We start from the raw sequence: 22,643 nt of genomic DNA on the forward strand, positions 1-22,643 counted from the left end.
TGGTGCCGGGACATAACACCAGGAGACAGCCATCCAAGAAATTATATATGTCTAAAGTTTGTTAAGGGTGTCTTTAATGTTAAATACAACTTTGTTTTCAGATGTATCCCAAATTTCAATTAGAAGCTGTTCATCTGCATTTCCTAATATCAAGTCAGCCTTGGGAACACTGGAATATTACATGTCCTTGCTACAAAAAAACAAGCATAGCTAGGTTCATGGAACAGAGCCCTTTAATATTTCTGCAACATTTGAGCTAGTATATCAACAACTGCATGGACACTGTCACATTATCTTAAATCATTGCATACAAGCCCATTAAATGCAGAGGCGTCTACAGAGACTCTCTCTAATTTGCGATAAAACTAGTGGCAGGCAGAATGCAGGAAAACATCAAGCCATATTAGATCACAAATTTACATAATTAATAGACACGGCATGTTCTTCCAAAATCCGAAAGATAAGCACAAACCAAGCATGAAATTAACACAGGACAAGTTTGCAAGTCAAATTAATGCACGCCAGATTCACAGTCGTTTCTTTGTATGGGCTCTTTTACTTGCGTGTACAACAATATCAAAGACCACCTGCATGAAACAAAAAATGTCGGGAACGGATTGGTGGTCAATGATTTTGTATCTATACAGCATGCTACAACTACTCTGTAATCAAACATTGATAAATCCTTCCCACATGAGCATTCTTCAGTCTCTCTCTCTCTCTCTCCCGCAACTCTGACCATTTCCTCTTTTATTATGGCTTTCTAAGGATGTTATCTAATCTGATTATTTATAAACAAGAACTAAGAATAAAAAAAAAAAAAAAAAAAGAAGAAAAAAAGTTACTAAACAATGAGATATTTCCAAGTCCTTGTTCAATACATCCAAGTAGGCCTACAATGAGCTGTAGAGTTTTGACATGTCTGGCTGTTCAATAAAGCCCAACTTTAACCTTAGGAGACTCACAAAAGCTGAAGAAGCAAGAAATTGATGTCACTATAACCAGCGCAATCTTAAAATACTCACCGGGGTCTGATGTAGCAAAGACCCTGGCTAGTGCCATTAATTATATTCTCTACCATGAAATGTTCCTGGCAATATTCGACAAGATCATATTTATTTCTTGGAAAGGTTTGGACATGCAGCAGTACTAGGAAAGATGTTTTGAATGGTGCACAGCAATAAAAGTGAAATTCAGTAGGTGGAACAGCAACTTGAATATTGTGCTATTCATGGACAAACTCAGCCTCTAAAGGATAGACAGTTGATGTTTGTATGGCCAGCCCTTTATAATAACACTACTACTTTCATATCTACACGTGTCTTATTCTGGAACCTTTAATATTAAGGTAAATTTACCCCTTAATGACAAAGCCCGTACATGTACGGGCTCAAAATGCATTGTTTTCATTGGGTTTAGGGACCGCTCATTGTCCTTAAGGGGTTAATAAAACTCCATGAGACAACAACAACAATGTCCCAAAATGTTACATTGAGTTATATTAAAAGAGACTACCAAGTATGGACATTTTTTTAACACATTTTAAATAACTACTTACTATGAAGGTAATCAGCCAGGTCCCCACCGTTACAATACTGGAAAAAAATTGTACAAAATTATATTTATATAAATATAAAAAAAATAATCACAGTTGCAAAGAAGATAAAAAGTAATCACAGTTCCCGGTCTACAATAAAATAAAGCAATAAAATTAAATACCGTCGTGCTGGTGGCTGATAGGGCCGGACACATACCAGCAGCTGCTGTATTAAACATGTGGCTGCTCGTATGTCGTCAGTGGCCGTTGGCCTTAAAGCACCAGGGCTCTACAGTCATCTCCTGCCCTGTGATCTGTATAATTTGGTTTGTTTTACAGTTTGGGTGTCAGGGCAAGCAATGGAGGTTTGCAGGAGAGTTGACAGTGAGAATTGTGCATTAGCACAGGTATATGGCCCTCATATGAATGTGGTCCTCTGAATGTGCTTTGAGCCACGTTCTGCACACACGCATACACACACACGTATGTGAAGGGGGCTGGCAAGCTTAACATCTGCTCAGCATGCATGTGCAGCTGGCAGTCAAAACCCCAGCAACCCCTGCATCCCAAAGCCCTAAGCGGCACTGTTAAGCGGTATTCACCACATTACAGATTTGTTTTCTGTAAAGAATGCCAACTACTCAAAGTTTTGGTTTTACTCACCTCCATAACGAGGTACACTGAATTGGCCAACTCCTGGAAGAAATGAGGAGACAAGATGTTAGTATTCAGCTTAGCCGTTTACCAGGCTGCATAAGTAACACAGGACAGCTTTTATTTACAGACTGGATACTAATTTGAAATTTGCAGTTTTCCACAACTATACGTCCATTTTGAGCTTTACTACAACACTGTGTTTCACTCTGCAGTGGTCCTTACGGGATATTTTTTGGTAAGCGATTAAAAAAAAATATTTGTTTCAAACAATTCAATAGTTCCTTTTTGGGGGTTTCTAAGATATATATACTATCCTTCATACACCAATATTTTGGGACGCAGACAGGTAAATTGAGCTAATCCTTTGCTATTAAGTAACAATGGTACAAAGTTGTAAACACTTATATATATATATATATATATATATATATATATATATATATATATATACACACCATGATGTAGGTGAAGTAAAAGCCAATGTGTTTCTACAAAATGATTTGGTTTACATTTTACACGGACGTTACACACAAACCTATATGTACATGTTCTCTAGCTGTGCCACTTCTTTACATAAACCTTGTGGCAAGTATTTCAGCTATTTTAGTAATAACTTTAAATTTATCTAATAAACTTTATTGTTTTCACTTAAGAAAGCAAACCAAACAGCTTGCTTGCCCGCCACCAAATGCATCCTGCTGCCTGCTTTCTCTCACCGACAGCCCAGATACTAGTAGTGTCCACATGCATTTTCAAGAGTGTCGACCCGACAGCGAATTCCGGACACTGCCGGTGTCTTACAAAAGTAAGGTTTGCTTTATTGTTTCCTGACCAAGAAAAAAACGGATATTACATTATCAGCCCTAGAGAAAATCGAATCCTTAGAACTTCTCTTAGCAGGTTGCATTTAGTCTGAAGAGAAAATTCCCGAGGTCTTGAAAGCTTTTGTAACTTAACATGCCTTTGTACGTGGGATCAACTTCGACTTAACAATTGTCTTCTTTAAGTTTTAAAAATATTATTTATTTATTGTTTTATATAGCGCCATCTTATTCTGTAGCTCTGCACAGTGGGTAGACAGGACATAACAAGCAGAATAAAACAGGTAAGGAGGGAGAAAGAGAAAAAATAAAGTTTACTGGCTTTTCAAACCGCCTGCCATTGAACCAAATCACTGTAGGTTTAATAACGTTGCGACGGATATTTTGTACATTTAGATCGCGTGCATAGAGATTCACATAGAGAGACGCAGTTAATTGCTTGTCTTTGCAGTTCTGCCTGGTAACAGCATAGAAGAAACATGGAGACACCTCCCTTTCTCCCAGCTGATCCGCAGCCAGCTGCCTTGGGAAGATAAGGGGCCATGGGAGGCCATCTGTTTATGAAAGGAACACGTAGGCCAGCTTTTATTCTATTTAGCTAAGGACAAAAGGGCCGGGGTACAGCAGGCTAAGTGTGGCCTGTCATCTTTTTACAGAACGTATTACCGTGTGAGTAATAGAAGCAGACAGGACATACTACCTGCCAAGTCCCTGAAAAGCTATTTTGGACGAGATTAAAACCGCACTGTCCGTCTGTTTCATCTGATATTCTGACAGCCCTCTTATGTAACAAAGCTTTTTTTTTTTTGGGTGGCTTGACACAAAAGCTTTTCAGTACAAGCGCTGCACACTTGTAATGCCAAGAAAATCTAACAGAGAAAAAAAGGGCTTGGTACCAGAGCTGTAACAAGTAGTGAAAATAAAACAACAATGAAGAGGTTGGAGGGTACATTCTGACACCGGTGAAGAAGATAAATGTACAGATGTTCACAGGGTAGAAGGGAAAGGAATGTCAGCATTCCAAAGAGAGAGAGAAAAAAAAATGTTACAATAGCCCATTAGGGAAAGAATATCAGTGTCCATTAGGCTTTTATGAGGATGTATCATACACAAGGAACTAGACAGGACAAAGAAAAAGTGCAACTACTGTTTAACTCCGTTATTTCCGTCATTTGTTAATGAACCGTTTTACTTAGACTGTGGTACAGTTCTACTATTATAACCATAAGCCAGTGTTAAGTAAAAATGTTTTATATATTATGATTTATTTATTTATTTATTTACTATAGCACCATCATACTCTGCAGCACTGTACAATTGGTAAACAAGACATAAGTTGTTCATAACAAACTGACTTACAGAAACTAAAGGTAAGGAGGGCCATCAAATAAGCTTACAATCTACTGTATATGTCCGTTCTGGTGCACAATGTTTGAAGTGGTCACTATAGTGATAATATCATTATAATCATAATGTACTCCCAATCAACAAACTACATGTTTTAGATTCTAGATATATGGTAGTCTAATATCTGCTTGACTTGCCTGCTTATCAATGAGGGTAACAACCCCTGAATAGTTACCAGCATGCATATCTACTAAAAATCTCCAGCTCAATCGGATATAAGCTATTAAATCTGTTCATCAACTGATTATGATTGATTGGTGTGTGTTGAGTATGGGTAAATAAGTAGTTAATAAATAATGGGAATGTCAGTGCATTAAGAAGCTAACAGAGTAAGCCTGGACCTTAAAATGTAGGTGGTGTTTATCACATACTATTCATCTACCATTCAATGAGATGAACAAAGCCTATTAATTTACTGAGCTTAGTAAAGACGTCTTCTAATACAGCTCCAGCCCTGCCACCCGTAACCTTGTGTCACCTGCTTCTTAAGCGGGACATCTGTTCCTTCACACTCCGGGGGTTTCTGAGACAAAGATTATTGACAGCAATTGAGCCAAGTCGGGAGGTATATCATCATGACACAATGAGGATGGAGAATTAAACCTGTACCCTAGAACGGTATCCGGGACCTCTCACACAATATGTTTATTGTAATGAAAGACAAAAGGCTGCTTTAGAGATGTGAAAAGAAGCAGGAAGGGTTAATACTTATAAAAGAAAAAAATGTGTGCATTATATATCAGTTATAAAATATGTACATTTATATGAAAAATCTCTTTTGCAGCCTGTCAATATGGCTGTATCGCAATTTGGGCACCATATTTAATATTAGAATATAGTGTATCAGTTTATCTTAGTCTGTCAATTCTCGTCTTGTCAGACCCCTTGAATTTATGTATTGTATTAAGTGCTGCGTAAATTGTTGGCGCTATATAAAAAAATATAATAATAATAATAATATAGAGTTACTGTTACATTGTAATAAAGCATAAAGAGTTAACGGTCTTTCTGTGGTTGGTTTCGGTTTTCATGTGAATACAGATCATCTAAATCCCTGACCTTATACAATCCCACGCTTTGGAAAAACAAATAAGGTTACAGACTGCCTAAAGTAGGTAAGTTTAGGACAAGGATGCACTAAGGGCAACTATAAATTATTCTTATCTCAGCTACCGTATATGTAAATACGCAGGTCTTAAAACATGCAGTGTGTACAGTAGGAGCTGGTGTGATGCATCTTCGAAACTTTCCCATACAACAGCCTAGAAATGAAATACCATAGACTAGGATTTAACTCCTTATCTGCCGGGCATGGCTCATTTGTTAGCAGAATACATTCCGAAAATCTCTACTGTACGGGGTACTGCATATCTTCTACTAACTGCCCACGTTTTTCTTGCAACAAGATCCGGGGATTCTTCTCATTTCAGTTACGAACGGATCCAAACGATACATATTAAATCCCATCAGCCCCGCAGGCATTGGCACTGGTAACTTTCCAGTGGATGCAGCCTGGGATGCACCTGCTGCGACAGGTGGAGGTATTTACAGGTGGACAAGGCAGCTGCTGATGGGCATGACTAACTGCACTGTTGCTATTTATCATATTGTTACTAACATCCAAAAGCTGTCATGTCGGCAGACGCCTGGAGGAAATTTTAACCCTTTTTAAAAGACAAACAATTCAATGGCAATAAGAACATCATTCAGCAAGAAATAGTTGAAGCAGAACAGTAGAAAGAAAAACACGTTTTAGATTAAGGACATTTCTGTATTCTACATTTATATACGGAATATTGGGAAGAAAGTGTAAATATATATAAATGGATAACAACCTATCCCTATGGAAGCGACTGTGAACGTGGTATGGCAATAAATATATTGCTAATTCAGTGGCATATCATTTAGAGTACTTCCAAGCTGTGTTTTAGCATTGAAAGGGTTAAATGCCCCCCATGTATACATTGGGCGTTGTGAGGAGCGTACAATTTCTTTGGACATTTTGTGGATTCTGGACAGTTTTTATGAAAGTGTACACCTTGAACTCACACTAACACTGCACAACCGATCGAGTCACTTGAAAGAAATTGTTGTCTATCAGTTTAAGCAGTCAGAGCCACTATTTAGGTATCAGTGAGGTGGTGGAGTTGCAAACCATGCACTTTACACTAAACGTGAAGCCCAACATTTAGAAGGGTCACTGAATCAAGCCTTAGGTCCACTAAAGATTATGTCCCAGTTTATAACTTGCTGGTTATAAAACACACTGTGTACATCTGGGGCGCTACCTAACATAGGTCAATAGGGGAACATACAGACTTTCAAGTGTTGATACTGGATCATATTTTATTTTTTTTTTGGTCCGCTAGTAACATAAGCAGAGCACATTTTCAGGATCTCTTCTGATCAGGACTGAAAGATCAATCATATTCTGTGCTCATCTACTCCATTAAAAAAGAACTGCACTACTCTTGGTACTTGACGACTTTAACAGACAACAGACCAATGTGAAAATTAAATATTTATCTAGAATAGATGATGAAAGGAAGGACATGCAGGCCCCCTCTTGAGCGGCACAGCCAGGGCCTCTGTGTTCTCCAAAACGTTTGCGTGTTCCATCTGCTTGAGTAGTGCACAGCATTGGTGACCACACATAGCCTGGTCCTTGGGGTTGATCAGCATTGTGTGGCATTATATGTGCTACTTGGTGCCATTTGCCTATAATGTAATTATAAAGCAACCTAGGCTATGGTCCCTGGTAACATGGGGCCCCGCTGCAGACCACAGCAGATGATACAATATAACAGGCTCATCGGTTCAGATTCTTTCAATTATGTGTAAGGGTGTAAAAAAGGAGATCCTAATGTGACACCATGCCTGGGGTCTCTGAAATCATGATCTAGCTTTGATTATATGACAAGACAATTTCTTCTTTCAAGGAGATGAAGAGTAACACTTAAAGAGGCATTCATTTAATTTTTCTCAAAACCAAAAATGATTAAGCATTGATTAACATTGCTTACATTAAAAGTAGGGGTTGCAGAGCTGTTTCCTTTAAAGTAGCTTTTAAAACAGCATTTGTTTACCTGTACTACTCCAGTAATACTGTAGCCAGCTGTGTCCAAAAACCATGGTCATCCTTACTGACTAAACCAATGCTCACCTCCCCCAACTATACTTTACAAATGATCTGCTTAACTTTATTTTTAATATAAGTACTGGTTGCTGAATTGTTTTCTTTACAGGAAGAAAAAGCTTAATGCACTTTAACAGCTTTTTGATATCTTAAAAATTAAAAATAGTGTTTATTTATCAGACCCCCCCTCTGTCAACCTCAAGATTGTAAGCTTGCGAACAGGGCTCTCTGCACCTAATGTATCGCTTTGTCTTAGTCTGTCAATTCTCATCTTGTCATACCCCTTCAATATATGTATTGCATTAAGCGCTGTGTAAACTGTTGGCGCTATATAAATAAAAGATAATAATAATAACTAGTGATGCATCGATACTGGTATCGGTGCCAATACACAGCAGTTGCACGAGCACTTGTACTCGTGCAAACTGTTCCGATGCCGAAACCAATACCCAGCGAGTGCATGCTGCCCCAGTCAGTGTCAGTCATGCGCCGCTCGCTCGCCACTCAGCTCCTATACCAATGCTGATTCACTGACTGATCCTACAGTGTCAGTATCGCTCCGTTTTGTGAAAATATATCACATGGTCTCAAAAAATGGTATTGGTGCATCCCTAATAATAATGTGTGTGTCCATTTTATTTCCTGGGTTTTTTTATAACCTTACAATAGACTCACTTATTCTCAAGGTCTGGAGGTCGCCTTTGAAAAAAGTCATGCAATATTTTATTTGGTAATCCCTGCTCAGATACCAACACTGAGTTGCATCTCAATGGTAGTAATGAGGTCCTTTCCTCAACACACTTCCAGGAATCAGAGGGTCCCTCTAGGTATTTAAGACAGGCATTCGATGGTTAATCACAAGGCATCAGGATAATAAGCAAATGTGTCTGTTTAATAGATTAGCGTTGGATAACAAGGGATAAAAGAAACCTTTAAAATTACTTATTTTGTTCCAATAAAATAAAAACTTGTAAGCCATTGTAGGCATTTGTGATATTTTGTGGTGACTCCCCTACTAAAACACCACACTGAGTTTTATGGCAATGTCAATGAAGTCCTAACCTCCACAGACTTTCATGAGTCAGAGAGGTAGTTCTGATTGAGCTCTTCTTTTGTTTCTCTCAAGGCAGATTGGGCTAAGATAACAGTTACACAAGACAAATATACAGCTCTGAAAAAACATAAAATATACGTGCAAAGAATAGCCGTTTTGAAACAGGAAAAATCTGTTATTTTATACTAGTAATAAACAATTGTGGGTGTGAGTCTCCCTTTAAGTCCCATTCTCCAGGCCTCCTTAAAACACTTGTGCGCCTGTCACACAGCTCAGTAATCTTGCACTTGAGTTAACGGATTAATTTTAGTAACCCGTGCACGCAAGATGTGGTAAGACTCAAGTGAGCACTAAACTTTCCACTGCTTCATAGCCCAACTATGACAGCTCAATGAGTCAAAGCTTTGAAAATAATTACTGCAACCTGGCCAAACTTCCTCCAACGTCAAATGTTGTCAACAACACAATGTTGCTCTTACTGACTGTAAATGAATGCAATTCTTTGAAGGCATTGATATATTTGTTTTTCGTCTCCCAGATCACATCTTTTACTTTCAATCCATTATTATACTTTGGAATGTTATATTGAAGCTGTGAGCCACATATATAAAGAGAAGTTCTAGAGCAAAGTTCTAGGTATGGAGCAATCGCCATGGAAACCTTCTGTTCCTTCTCATTCTTCAACATTTAAAACCCTCAGCGCATTAAAAGGGACTACATATTGGCTGAATTTGGTGGACTTGTGTCTGATCTAAAATTACTAGGTTACTAAGGATTTGGACCACAATAAAAACAAATATTTACAAAGCTATAAGAGTCTGTATTTTAAAAGGAGACACTGTTAAAGGCCTTGTATACACTGTTCAATTTTAACCCCTTAAGGACAATGGGTTGTCCTTAAACTGATTAAAAACAATGCATTGTAAGCCCGTACATGTACAAGCTTTGTCATGAAGGGGTTAATATGACACTTATATCATAGAAAGTAAAAGTGACGGCAGGCAAGAACCATTCGGCCCATCCAGTCTGGCAAACAAATATATGCAAACCTGTAAATAAAAGGATAGAACAGCCTGGACACACTGACCTACATTTTCACAATTGCAAATGCAAGATTACCTGTTAAATTACCAGAATTTTTTGAAAGGGTGGAGGTGTTTATGGGGAAAAATGGGCCCAATTAAAAACAATAAATTTAAAACATGGGTGTTAACCTGCATTATTTTTACAGGCGTCACACTAATTGCTATTCAGTCGTCATACCAATCGCTATTCAGACATAGCATTTACAGCGCCTGTACAAAGGCACCGGAAATTGTTTTAATCACCCCCCTCTCAACATTATGGAATGGCTGTCCCAAGGCATTAAATCTAATATCCTGGACTGTTTAGGACACTGGGATATGAAACTGCAATCCCTATTCAAACCAGACGTACAATGACATATCAGGATATTCCTAATATGTTATAAATTATTTATGAATCACTACAAGTATACATGCCAACAAATTGACAAAGTACATTAGATGCACACCCTAGCGCATTGTACCTGCGCCACTGACATAACAACTTAACTACAGCTTGTTGCATAACAAAACAGGTTTAGAGGAGTCTTCCTAAATATTCAACACATGAAAACGCAGAAAATTACAGGTTGCAGAGTGATGAAGCCACTGCAATACTTGCGGTCTGGCATCACTTCCTTTTTTGAAGTGCTTAATATTGCCAAAGAACCACGAAGAAGAAGAACAAAAATGGAATGGCATATAGGACCAGCAAGTCTTTAAAAAGGTGCTAGACACGCACATTTATATTTTACATATATAATAAAATATAAAATTGTTTCATTATATTCTAGTTATATACTGTATAGATAATGATTATGCTAAAAAATGGATGATAGTATAAGACTTCCCATACATAAAAGGGGGGTACACAACCTCAATACAGTCTTTCCGCCTGATTATTGCTGGTACTTCAGTAATTAGTATTTAAAGAGTCCAAAGTACACAGCGAGATATCTTTGTAAGTAAATACAGATAGCTATTTCAAAACTTTAAGTACAGAAATAGCAGTTATTACAAAACACACTTGGTCTATATGTAGGCTCTATAGCCAGGCAGTCTCTCCGAACCCCACGTTTCCCCATGATTTATCCGAATGTGTGTTTATGTAAAGGGTTAATCATGATATATATTTTTTTCATTTATCAGGGCAGCGATTTTATGTTTGCTTTGCTACCCATTCCTCTATTCATTAAATGATGTGCACATATACAAAAACCGGTGTACCCACCCTAGAGCCCCCCCGCATCTGGGTATAGCTATTAACCCCATGATGCCCTCTCCTTGCCACTTTTAGCCAGTGCAAAGAAGAGGAACTAAAGCAGTGTTACTAGAATGTGTCAATATTGTGGAAAATAGAAAAAAAATTATCAATGAGCCTTTGTTTAACTACAAAGCATACGACAAAAAATGAAAGAAAAAGTGGATCTGACACTGTTACATTAACAGAACCGAACTAGTACATGTAAACATACATGGTAGAAATAGATCTTAACTATGTCACACAATTTGAATGATCATTACTACAAATATAATTATTCTTTTATTTTTTGTTGAAGGTGAAAAATGATTATGGCTCTTGCTGCCTTACAGGGTGGAGCGAGGTAAAGGAGGGTAAATTAAGGACAAGGAAGCAGCACGTTGTCCATTTTTTGCCCTACGTGTCACCGAACTTCAGTTCTGCTGAAGACCAGGAAAGTCCTTTACTTTTCAACATATTTCTGTAAACTATTAAAGTAACTGAAACGAAAAGGCATAGTTTATAAATCAATGCTGCGTAGACCTCCTATAAAAATAGACATACAATAAACCAGGCTTAACTTTTTAAATTCCAGGCCCGACAACACACAAACTGGAAAGCACCAGGCTTTATTTTTGTCTGACAGTGAAAATGAATCAATGTTAACTGTCTGAATATAACGTAAATTCAAAGCTATGAGACTTTCACCAGTTATTTGGTATCCACTATGCGCCACATGAAAATTAACTGTTAATCTACAAGTACTATCCCACCAATAGATCACAATCATTTAGATATCTAACTGCAACCACCCATAATTAAGGAAATAAAACCATCAGATTAGTCTCAATACAAAAGATGTACATTTTAACCGGAACCGTTTGAAATGGGAACCACAACCTAGGTAACTGTGATTAAATATAGTTATCAGCTGTGAGCGCATTGCTCCCCAAACTAATTAACCTGACAAAATATGTTTTATCACTATAACTACTGTAGGTCTAGTTGGCTCTGCACCTTTAAGTCTGTTGTATCATATGGATATGACAACCAGAAACTACACTAGAAAACAGGGGGGTGGGGGGCAAAAGCAGTCAAGCAATTCAGCCTAACTTGGATACCAATGACTGTTCCCTAACCTACAGTCTGTGAATACCACAGACAACTCCCTGTACCCATACTTCAATGTTACTGAAAAGTTCAATAAAGCTATTTATTTGTTGTGGGGCCTCCGAATGACTTTGCATTTCTCCCGCGCTAGTAGAAATGAACAAGATCCCGGAAGACTCAACGGAACCTAACACTTCTTACTAAGAATCGGCTAAACGGCTGCCAAAATAATTAGCTGTTTACAAGACGCAAAAATATCTGGGGGTTGTAGTTTATTTCCCCAGCGAGATAACGGGCTATATAAGAACAAAGAACTACAACTCCCGAAGGCCTCCGCGAGCACGCAACGCACGTTGACAGCCAGGCGGGCCTTTCCTAGAATCCCGTGACGTTACAAAACAGACAAACCAATCAGGATACAACAAAGTGGAATGTCAACAAACAAGAAGAGAGAGCACGTGACAGGGAAGCACGGCTTGTGTATCTAAGGGGAACTATTTGAATGGATGATGATGTAGCCATTTTTAAAAATAAGCCAAAACCAAAATAAAAACATTTTTTAATATACAAATTACATTTGTAATACGTGGACATCTACTGCCACAGCTGCACATGCATTTACATGTATCATCAGGTGCCAACAATGCACAAAAATGTTGCTGATTTATACTATAGCAATCACAACACAGTAAATTAAGTATCCAAAACACATAACATGACTTTCAGATTTAATGTTTATATAAAATCATTACCTGGAAATCATACAGAGCAACAATGTTTTCATGTTTCAGCTCCTAAAATGATGAAAAAAAATAAGTTACATGCTGATGACATCATCAGAACTGCTAAAATACCAGAATGCCACATAAGACAGTTCTCCCACCTTTAGAATTTTTATCTCCTTCCCCAAAAGGGTCTGAGATTTCGCCAGGTTTTTCTTGTTGATGCATTTTACAGCAACCTCCAAATCTTGTTTCTGAAATAAATGAGATATAAAGTAGAGTAAGATCACGACGGGGGCTGACCTGGAACTCAAGCGTGTTATGTATGTTTCACGGGAAATGCCCCATTCCATACACGGTTAGATACCACGTGCCCTAATCCCACATGTCCGGACTTGCCCTTTGCTGCATTTGTTACCTCAAAAGAAGGTTATTCACTAAAGGGTTTGTGGCTTCAACTCCTTGACTTCACTATACATTATGAAGGGCCAAAACGCAATCAGCTTAGCCGGCCCTGTGTAATGAATAGTTTAACCAGTGATGTTTCTTTACCCTTTGCACTATACAGGGGCAGCTCAGCATCTTGTAGGAGAAACTTACCCGAATGAGGGAGTTTTTTTAAGTACTAATAGAAAACAAATCTAAATTGATGATGATGGGGAGGATTAATTACAGCATTAACAGACTGAGCCAGCAGAAGATGGATTTCACTTGTGTTCTGTGAAACTATTCCTAGAATCAATCTAATCTTAGAAGAGCGAAGTGGTGTATAATAGAGTGTACCCTATTAAATTGCACCACTGTGTCCCGTGTCATGTGCTGTTATTAGCAGATAAACACTCATATTACACACATCTTTACCCCCTGCTGATGTCCTCCTCGGCTGTCCATCGCAAAAGAAGAATTAAGGTGTTATACATATTCAGATTGTGGACAATGCCAGTGGGATTACTTTGTGTTTGTGCGTAATACACTTTGCAAACAGTGTGAGTTATATGTCTAAGCATCGATACACAAACACACACCCAACATCTATTCACTAAAAGGAAAAATTGCTCCATTATATATTACAAAGGGCCGAGGCTGGCTGGTTAATCCAACTAGAAGGGCTGAGTTGGCCCTGCATAGTGTATAGTTCAATAGATAAGCAGGCTGAGTGGCTATACATTATCAAGGTCCAGCCAAGCTTGCTGTAGCAGAAGCTCAGTAAGGTTGGACCAAAGTATGTGCCATACTGGCCACTGACATGTTTATAGTATAGTGAAGACAACTAGTGGCCCATCTTATTCATGGGGGGGGAATTTCATAAATTCTTAAAAGATCAAGGATCTTCATGGTTTTCAGTATCTGAACAAAGGACCAATGAGGCCTTGGAACCCGACTATACAACTGGATTTTATGAACAAAAAAGAATCGGTATACTCAGCATTACTGATGGGTACAGTCCAATCACCTGTGGATTCGGATTCTCAGTTAAACATAATCTTAATCCCTATGAAGATAGGGCAGTGCCCCATTTAAATCTCATATCCGGCCCTGGCACCCCCATCTCATAATAAAAGATACATAGGACATAAACCTTCATATACGAGTTTACCTCTTTGTGTCTGCCTTTAAAAACAACAGCAAAGGCTCCATGTCCGATCAGGTCCTTCCTACTGAACTCAAAATTCCCCACCGACTCCATCTTCAGCTCCAGGATCCGATCGGTATCAGGGTGGCCGGGGGTTTTAATGAATAATAACTTAGTAAAGGTGGTCTTTAAAATACAGTCCGAATCAAGAGCTGGGGACCAGCTGGAACAGTAAGGCTGCTCTTCTGTCAACCTCCCTGCAGCTGAGGATCACACTCCTGGATGCCACTTGCATTGGCTGTTGCTCCCGGCTCTTTGAGCCTCCTTGATGCATGTTAATGGGCATAAAAGTGAGGTGAGGGCAGTGTAGGTGGGGTGGGTGGCAGATCCCCTACCACAGTGGACAGAAATCGAGTCCCCCTCCTTTAAAGTGGTTGATGAAACCCATAATAAGGAGCTGTTACAAGGCTGATGCAACCTGGAATGTCATCCGTTCCCACCGTAGCTTGTCACTGTCCAGCCTAATAGTTACTGACTCGGTTTGTTTAGGCCTTCCCTGTCTGGATGGAGGTGAAGAACACCCGATCGGTCTGCAGCTGCTTCTATTACAGGGGAGGTAATAAGGGCCCCGAGTGGTTGAACAACACAGTCCTATAGCGATAGCAGCAGCCGCGCCTGCGCAGTTGAGTTCAATCTGACAGCCGCAACTACGCATGCGCCGTGTTTCAGGCCTCTCGTTTACCGGCGGTGTTAATCTACGAAGACCGAATCTCACCTTTCTATGTTCTTCTAGTATGAAAAATTCTACTGTTCTACATTAAGAGGAAGTTTTGTTTCCCAAATGACGCCAGCGCGTTATTACGAGATGAAAGGTTATGTTGAATGACTTTGGGTTAATACTTTATACTTGAAAGAAGTAAACAATAAGGTTAGGATCCTTAACATTTGGAGAGAATTTAAATCGTGAAACAATAATTGTCTTTGCTTCCTCAATTGATATTTAGTAAAGTTTATTAATATTTTTTTATGCAAGGAAAGAGACATATTTTCTCACAAAAGGGTAGTCAACCACCATTATATATTTTTTTATGAACATTCAATCGGTTAAAATGGGGTTGTGATGCCCAATAGCTATTTAAGCGATCAGGGACGCAGGTTAGCTTTGTTTCCATGGCATTGTCTCCCTTTGTGTTACTGAGAAGTGCTGCTGATGGCAGCTACTGGCTCACTTTATTAGTAGTACGTATGGACAGGTTGATGCAGTCAAAATGCGTTTTCCCCTTACCAGACTCAGGAGGGTCTTGGGCCTACCGCAGCCCCCCATCTTTTCCTGGAGGGCTTGGGGGGAAGATGGCTTTTTTAAAAACAAAAAACATGGGGATGCTGGGAAGATGCAGGTGTTTTTTTGTTATACAAAGGATCCCTGGGGATGGCTGTGGGAATTTATAAACAGTTGAGCCATAAGTAAAATTCCGTTACCACAGTTTTTAAATGGAAGTTTTTTTTTTAATGTAGGCCACCTCAATAAATTACCATTGTGGACTAGTTTTATTATTGGGATTTAAGTTGATACAGGACTATAACAGAGCACATGTAACCCTATATATTTTTGTAGGTTAAATAAGTGCATGTAAGAGGACTTACATAATACTTTTATATGCATTTATTATTCTGATTCCAAAATATTGGAAGCAGCGATTTTCTCTGCTCTGGTCTGGCTAGTACTAGGAAGCAGTTACTCTGCTGCAAAACTTGGAAGCAGATCGCCCGGTCTCCATAGAATGCATGAAAATGTGCAACTGCTAACGACAGTTCTACAAATTACCTATTACTGTATTTCATGAGCAATAGTACCAGATTATCTCTATATGAAATGCCCCTCAGCTATGGATGGAACTGTGGCAGATAATATGGATCTGCCACAGTTATCTATCGAGTAACGTGACGCATAGGGTGTGGGTGTGCAAGGGTTAACGATACCAGCCCTCTGGTAACTGACTTAACCCCAAACACTCCACAAGTACCACACCAGACTGGTAATATGATGTCACCACCAACATTGAACGGATTCAAAAATGTATAAAACGCAATGTAAGTAAAACAATTCAGCAATGTGGTTTATTCGGGCTTTCTCTGAAGGTAGAGTTTGGTTAGAGCACAGAGATGGATACTGGATTAATATGTAGTTAAATCTTACAAATGTCACAGTGCTTATGTAGAAAAATAATACGATACAATTTTTAAAATAAAACAAGGAGAACACAAAGACCTAATTATATAAAACCCATATGGGTCATCTGCGGGAATCTCAATGTCCTTGTTGAGGGTTTTCAGTTTCAATTTTATCCCCTGGTGAGATGTTCCATCCCTCCAGTGCCACAGAGAGACACCCCAGGCCTAGCCCTTAGTGTCAAACATATACCCTTAACATGCATCTGACAGATCTCATTGTGTTCTTGAGATGACCCAAACCCATCATAGAGACTATCACCCTAAATTCCATATTATAGGGGAGTTACCACTAATGGTCACTGAGGCTGAACCTGAATTCATTTATGGCAGAGCTCTGGTATATAAAAGGTGTTGGTCAGTCTGTCTGGCTTAAGAGGGCAAGCTGTAGGCTGTTAAACACATCTGGCTAGGTTAGCCCTTCCAATGCCAAACCCCAGCGTTAGCCCAACACAGGCTCTGCATGACAGGATCTTTATCCCTTTACTATTCTATTTTGCTACAAGGTGTGTATGACATCACTTTCATCCCAGTAAAAATGAAAAGGTGTTGATGTCTTCCAACTACTGTTTCTGTGAATCTGCCCCTAAAAGTCAGCAAGATCCATAACTATTTTTAACAAGTAGATGGCAATGTGCATTTTATACATTTGCTAATATTTCAGAGGCAGGTCTGAATTTAACCCCTCAAGGACAGAGGACATAACATTCAGTACTGGTTCCGGTCTGCGGCAGGACAGTGGCAAAGAGTTTAACCGCAGATAAGAACCATTCACCCATCTAGTCTACCCATTTTTTCCTGATCCTATATGCATGTTTAAATTCTGTATTAGCCTCTACCGCTTCGGTTCTATTTATCTACCACCCTCTCAGTGAAATAAAACTTGCATTACATCTAAACCTCTGATCCTCCAGGTTCAGTTTATGACCTTTCTCATCTGAAATGAAAGCCCCTTTGTACTTTGTTGAGTCCCTTTAAATATTTAATTGTTTTGGTCACATCTCCCCTTTCTCTTCTTTCCTACAACCTATACATATTGAGATCTTAATCTTTCTTCATAATTTTTATCCTGCAATCCATTTACAATTTTAGCCTTCCTTTGAACCCTCTACAATATGTCAATATCCTTTTGGCGATGGGGTTTCCAGAACTGTACACATTTCCCTACGTAAGGTCTGACCAGGGATCTATTTCTTTATGCTACTAATGCCTCTAGCTATACAAACCAGCACCTTGCTTGCTTTTTCTGATGCTTTATTGTATTGCTTACTTACCTTTAAGTCCTCAGAAATAATTACTCCCAAGTCCCTCTCTTCTGTTCTTATTGACAGAGCAATGCTCCTTATGCTATATTCTGCCTTGGGATTATTAGGTCCCAAGTGCATTATTTAAAATTTATCAACATTAAACTGCATCTGCCACACTCTCAACCATTCTTCTAATTTACTTAAATCACTTGCCATTTGGTTTGTTCCACCAGGCACACCGGCAGCAGCCAATAGAGCCAATCATATGCACATTGCCAACTTACCATGGCACATGATGCATTTCTGAAATCAGGACAAGCGTCCAAATTTCTCATTCTCTCACTTCCTGTCCTAAAATAAAACCTTACTTGTCCTGAAATCAATATGTAATTCTTGTGGTTAATCTAAATAAGAAAGGGGGGATTATGCTTGAAAACAAGATACCAAAAGTACTAAGAACCATTAGTTCTTTAGTGTGAAAAAAGTTCTATTACTCCTTAAGGGGTTAATTGAGGTATTTTGTTCCTATTGCTATGCGAACCTATCCTGCCCGTTTACATTATTCTTGTACTGTCTACCAAAATGTTACAATTGGCATCTATACACACAATTGTCCAGATACTTCTTATACCGTATTTGCTCGATTATAAGACGAGGTTTTTTTCAGAGCAAATGCTCTGAAAAATACCCCTCGTCTTATAATCGGGGTCGTCTTCTAATCAGACCTCAAATAGAGGTCTGATTAGGAGACTAAGATCCAGATCCCCCGCACCGCTGCAGGGGACCTGGATCCTCCTATCGTCGCCCCCCCCCGCACGCACGCACGCACGCACTTACCGGTGCTTCCGGAGGTGAAGTTGGCAGCGGGGGTTTGTATGCGTCCGTCGCAAATACCTTCCCCGACTGTTAGAGATCAGAGTTCCAGAGTTCCTGATCGCTGACAGCCGGGGAAGGTATTTGCGACGGACGCATACAAACCCCCGCTGCCAACTCCACCTCCTCCCGGCTGCCGCGGAATGAGACGTCAACCCGCTGCCCCGGCAATACAGCAGGAAATTGGAAGCACCGGTAAGTAAGTAAGTGTGTGTGTGTGTGTGTGTGTGTGTAGGGCATTTCTGGAATGCCTTACACCCCTATATGCCACTCTGGCACTTAGGGGGTTAAAAGGCATATTATGGGGCAGAGTGGCATATAGGGAGGTATAAGGCATTTCAGGAGGCAGAGTGGCGTTAAGGGGGCATTTAATAGAGCACTCTGCCTCCTGAAATGCCTTATACCTCCCTATATGCCACTCTGCCCCATAATATGCCTTTTAACCCCCTAAATGCCAGAGTGGCATATAGGGGTATAAGGCATTTCTGGAGGCAGAGTGCTCTATATAATGCCTTTTAACTCCCTTAATGCCACTCTGCCTCCTGGAATGCCTTATACCTCCCTATATGCCACTCTGCCCCATAATATGCATTTTAACCCCCTAAATGCCAGAATGGGATATAGGGGTATAAGGCATTTCTGGAGGCAGAGTGGCACATAGGGGGTCAAAAGGCATACCATGGGGCACAGTGGCATATAGAGGGTTAAAAGGCATATCATGGGCCACAGTGCCATATTGGTGTGGCAAGTCTGGGGGCAGATGTGCGTAACTGGGGGCAGGTTGGAAAATACAAGGAAATAAAAACAAAAAAAATATTTTTCTCAATCATAGCTTTTATTAAAAAAAATAGTTTACATGAATTAACATTTACTGGTAAAACTTTTTTCCTTTAGGGTCGTCTTATATTCAGGCTTTTTCTTTTTTTCCTAAGTTAATATTCAGATTTTGGGGGGTCGTCTTATAATCAGGGTCGAGCAAATACGGTATATCCTATATATATTTCTGCCCTCACAACAAAATACCTCATCAATCTTTAGGTTCTTCCTGATGGCTAAAGCTTTCCTTCTTACTTCCTATCTCTTCCTTTCCTCACTTACATGACTTCACTTGGCGTCATGGGCGTAGGAACCCCTAAAAATCTGGGGGGGATAGCATTTTTTCTGGTAGGGTATACCTGACCATTTCACCAACAGGGACTTTATGACATCACATTATAAATACATAGACATTAATATGAAGTTGGTCCCCCTTTGCCTCTATAACGGCTTTCACTCATCTGGGAACGATTTCCACAAGATTTTGGAGAGTTTCTGTGGGGAATTTTTGCAGCCATGCCTTTATGGGCCTTGTTTTGTACACTGGGGCAGTCATGATGGAATAGAAAAGGACCTTCCCCAAAACCGTTCCCACAAAGTTAGAAGCATAGTGCTGTCCAAAAAGGTATATCACCTACAGCTCATAAAACGTTCTACTGGATGAATGGGAGAAAATTCCCACAGAAACAGAAAAATCTTACAACCACAGATGGACCCCACTGGACACGGCCACAGAGACTACTATGATGTATTGAAGGATCCATCTAAGACTCCTAACACGTCATGCACACAGGAACATATCCACACACTTAAACACTTGAATAACATACACACGCACACAATAATACACCCCAAAACATTCCCACCCTAATATACCTAGACACATGCCCACCATAACACACCTGGAAACATACTATCATACCCATAAAAACAGATGTGCACAATAACAAACCCACAAACATACGCTATCACACCCAGACACGCAAACACATCCTTCACTTACTCTGCCTACCCCTAGATTAACTCGTGGTGCTTTGTATTAGTGATGCCCTAGACCAAGTAGCACCCCGAAATATTCTCTTGTGTCCGAATGCTGTGACATACAGTGACACACATACTCATTTTAACCAGAAATAGGCCTGGATTTAACCCTAGGTGCCCCTGAGTTAAACATGTGTTACAGGGAATCATAATCTTCCCTTTAAGTACGACATGCCTGCTCATACACACATATACACTATCCATACACACATATACACTATCCATACACACATATACACTATCCATACACACATATACACTATCCATACACACATATGCACTGCCCTTACGCATGCCTGCCCACAAAAACACACACATACACTGCAATTGCCTGCACATACACACTTGCCAGTACTCACACATATGCACTACCCTTATACACGCCTGCCCAAACATACATAAACTGCTCACACACACACACACCTGCCCATAAATATACACTGCCTTTGCACATACTTACACAGACGTATACACTATAAGACAAATACACTCCTTATATACACACACATATACACTGCCCATACAGACGTACACATATACACTGCCCATACACACGTACACATATACACTGCCCATACACACGTACACATATACACTGCCCATACACACGTACACATATACACTGCCCATACACACATACACTGCCCATACACACATACACATATACACTGCCCATACACACGTACACATATACACTGCCCATACACACACATACACATATACACTGCCCATACACACGTACACATATACACTGCCCATACACATATACACTGTTTTGCACATCAGACTGCCCCCTCGTTTTGCACATCAGACCCCCCCTCGTTTTGCACATCAGACCCCCCCCTCGTTTTGCACATCAGACCCCCCCTCGTTTTGCACATCAGACCCCCCCTCGTTTTGCACATCAGACCCCCCCCTCGTTTTGCACATCAGACCCCCCCCTCGTTTTGCACATCAGACCCCCCCTCGTTTTGCACATCAGACCCCCCCCTCGTTTTGCACATCAGACCCCCCCTCGTTTTGCACATCAGACCCCCCCCTCGTTTTGCACATCAGACCCCCCCTCGTTTTGCACATCAGACCCCCCCTCGTTTTGCACATCAGACCCCCCCCTCGTTTTGCACATCAGACCCCCCCCCTCGTTTTGCACATCAGACCCCCCCCCTCGTTTTGAACATCAGACCCCCCCCCTCGTTTTGCACATCAGACCCCCCCCCCTCGTTTTGCACATCAGACCCCCCCCCCTCGTTTTGCACATCTCTTACCTTTCTCTTCTTCTCTTCTGCTTTCTGCTTGCTCTTCCTCCTCCCCTTCTGGTGGTTTGCCGCTCTAGTGCAGTGCAGCTGCGCAGAGCTGTTTCTGCTGAGCGCCGGGGCTGGGATATAAACGTCATATCCCATCGCCCGGCACTCAGTGACAGACAGCACACCGGTAAGTGTTGGACTGGTTAGGGAAATCCCCAACCAGTCCTGCACGCTGCAGCTGCTGATCGGGCAGCTGTGCACCGAGGGCACTGGGGGGGATTGCTCTATTATCGGTCCCCCCCGCATGATTTCCTGGGGGGGATCTGTCCCCCCCGTCCCCCCCGGTTCCTACGCCCGTGCTTGGCGTGCCCCATATCTCTGGAACTCACTTCCACTTAACCTTCAGCTTTTACCCTCCCTCTCAATATTAAAAAAGAATCTTAAAACCCACTCATTCAGAGAAACATACAATCTCAGAAGCTAGAACTTACCTGTCACTAATACACTGAACCTCTCCTCTTTTCTCCATACTTCATGTTTCTCCTCACCCCATCCCCTTTAGATTGTAAGTGTATGAGCAGGGCCCTTTATACCTAATGTATCAGTTTATCTTAGTCTGACAATTTTAGTTTTGTCATACCCATTGAGTAAATGTATTGGAAGAAGAGCTGTGTTAATTGTTGGCGCTATATAAATGAAAGATAGTAAAAATATTGTCTTTAATAATAATAGGTGATTTAATGGATTTACATGCTTTGCAGTGTCCACACCTGAAAAATCCAGAAGAAGCCATGTATTCTGAGCTAATTAATCTCACATGTTTTGTCCACAATGTGATTGATGGTTTGTCAGAAACTTCTTTACATAATGTT

At 40.3% G+C, this 22,643-nt stretch overlaps 1 protein-coding gene across 1 annotated transcript in view; it reads right to left on the reverse strand.

The window, feature by feature from the left end:
• The window catches only part of ULK1 (unc-51 like autophagy activating kinase 1), a 42,328-nt gene extending 27,397 nt beyond the window's left edge, over positions 1 to 14,931 (reverse strand). The window contains exons 1-5 of the mRNA XM_053471558.1: positions 14,346 to 14,931; positions 12,910 to 13,002; positions 12,779 to 12,820; positions 2,201 to 2,233; positions 1,559 to 1,595 (exon numbers count right to left, since the gene is read on the reverse strand). Of these exons, the coding sequence (XP_053327533.1) occupies positions 1,559 to 1,595; positions 2,201 to 2,233; positions 12,779 to 12,820; positions 12,910 to 13,002; positions 14,346 to 14,435 (295 nt within the window). The 5' untranslated portion in view covers positions 14,436 to 14,931. The remainder of the gene's footprint in view (positions 1 to 1,558; positions 1,596 to 2,200; positions 2,234 to 12,778; positions 12,821 to 12,909; positions 13,003 to 14,345) is intronic.
• Positions 14,932 to 22,643: the final 7,712 nt, after the last annotated feature.

Source organism: Spea bombifrons, chromosome 1 (genome assembly GCF_027358695.1).
Source record: "Spea bombifrons isolate aSpeBom1 chromosome 1, aSpeBom1.2.pri, whole genome shotgun sequence".
Taxonomy (NCBI): domain Eukaryota; kingdom Metazoa; phylum Chordata; class Amphibia; order Anura; family Pelobatidae; genus Spea; species Spea bombifrons.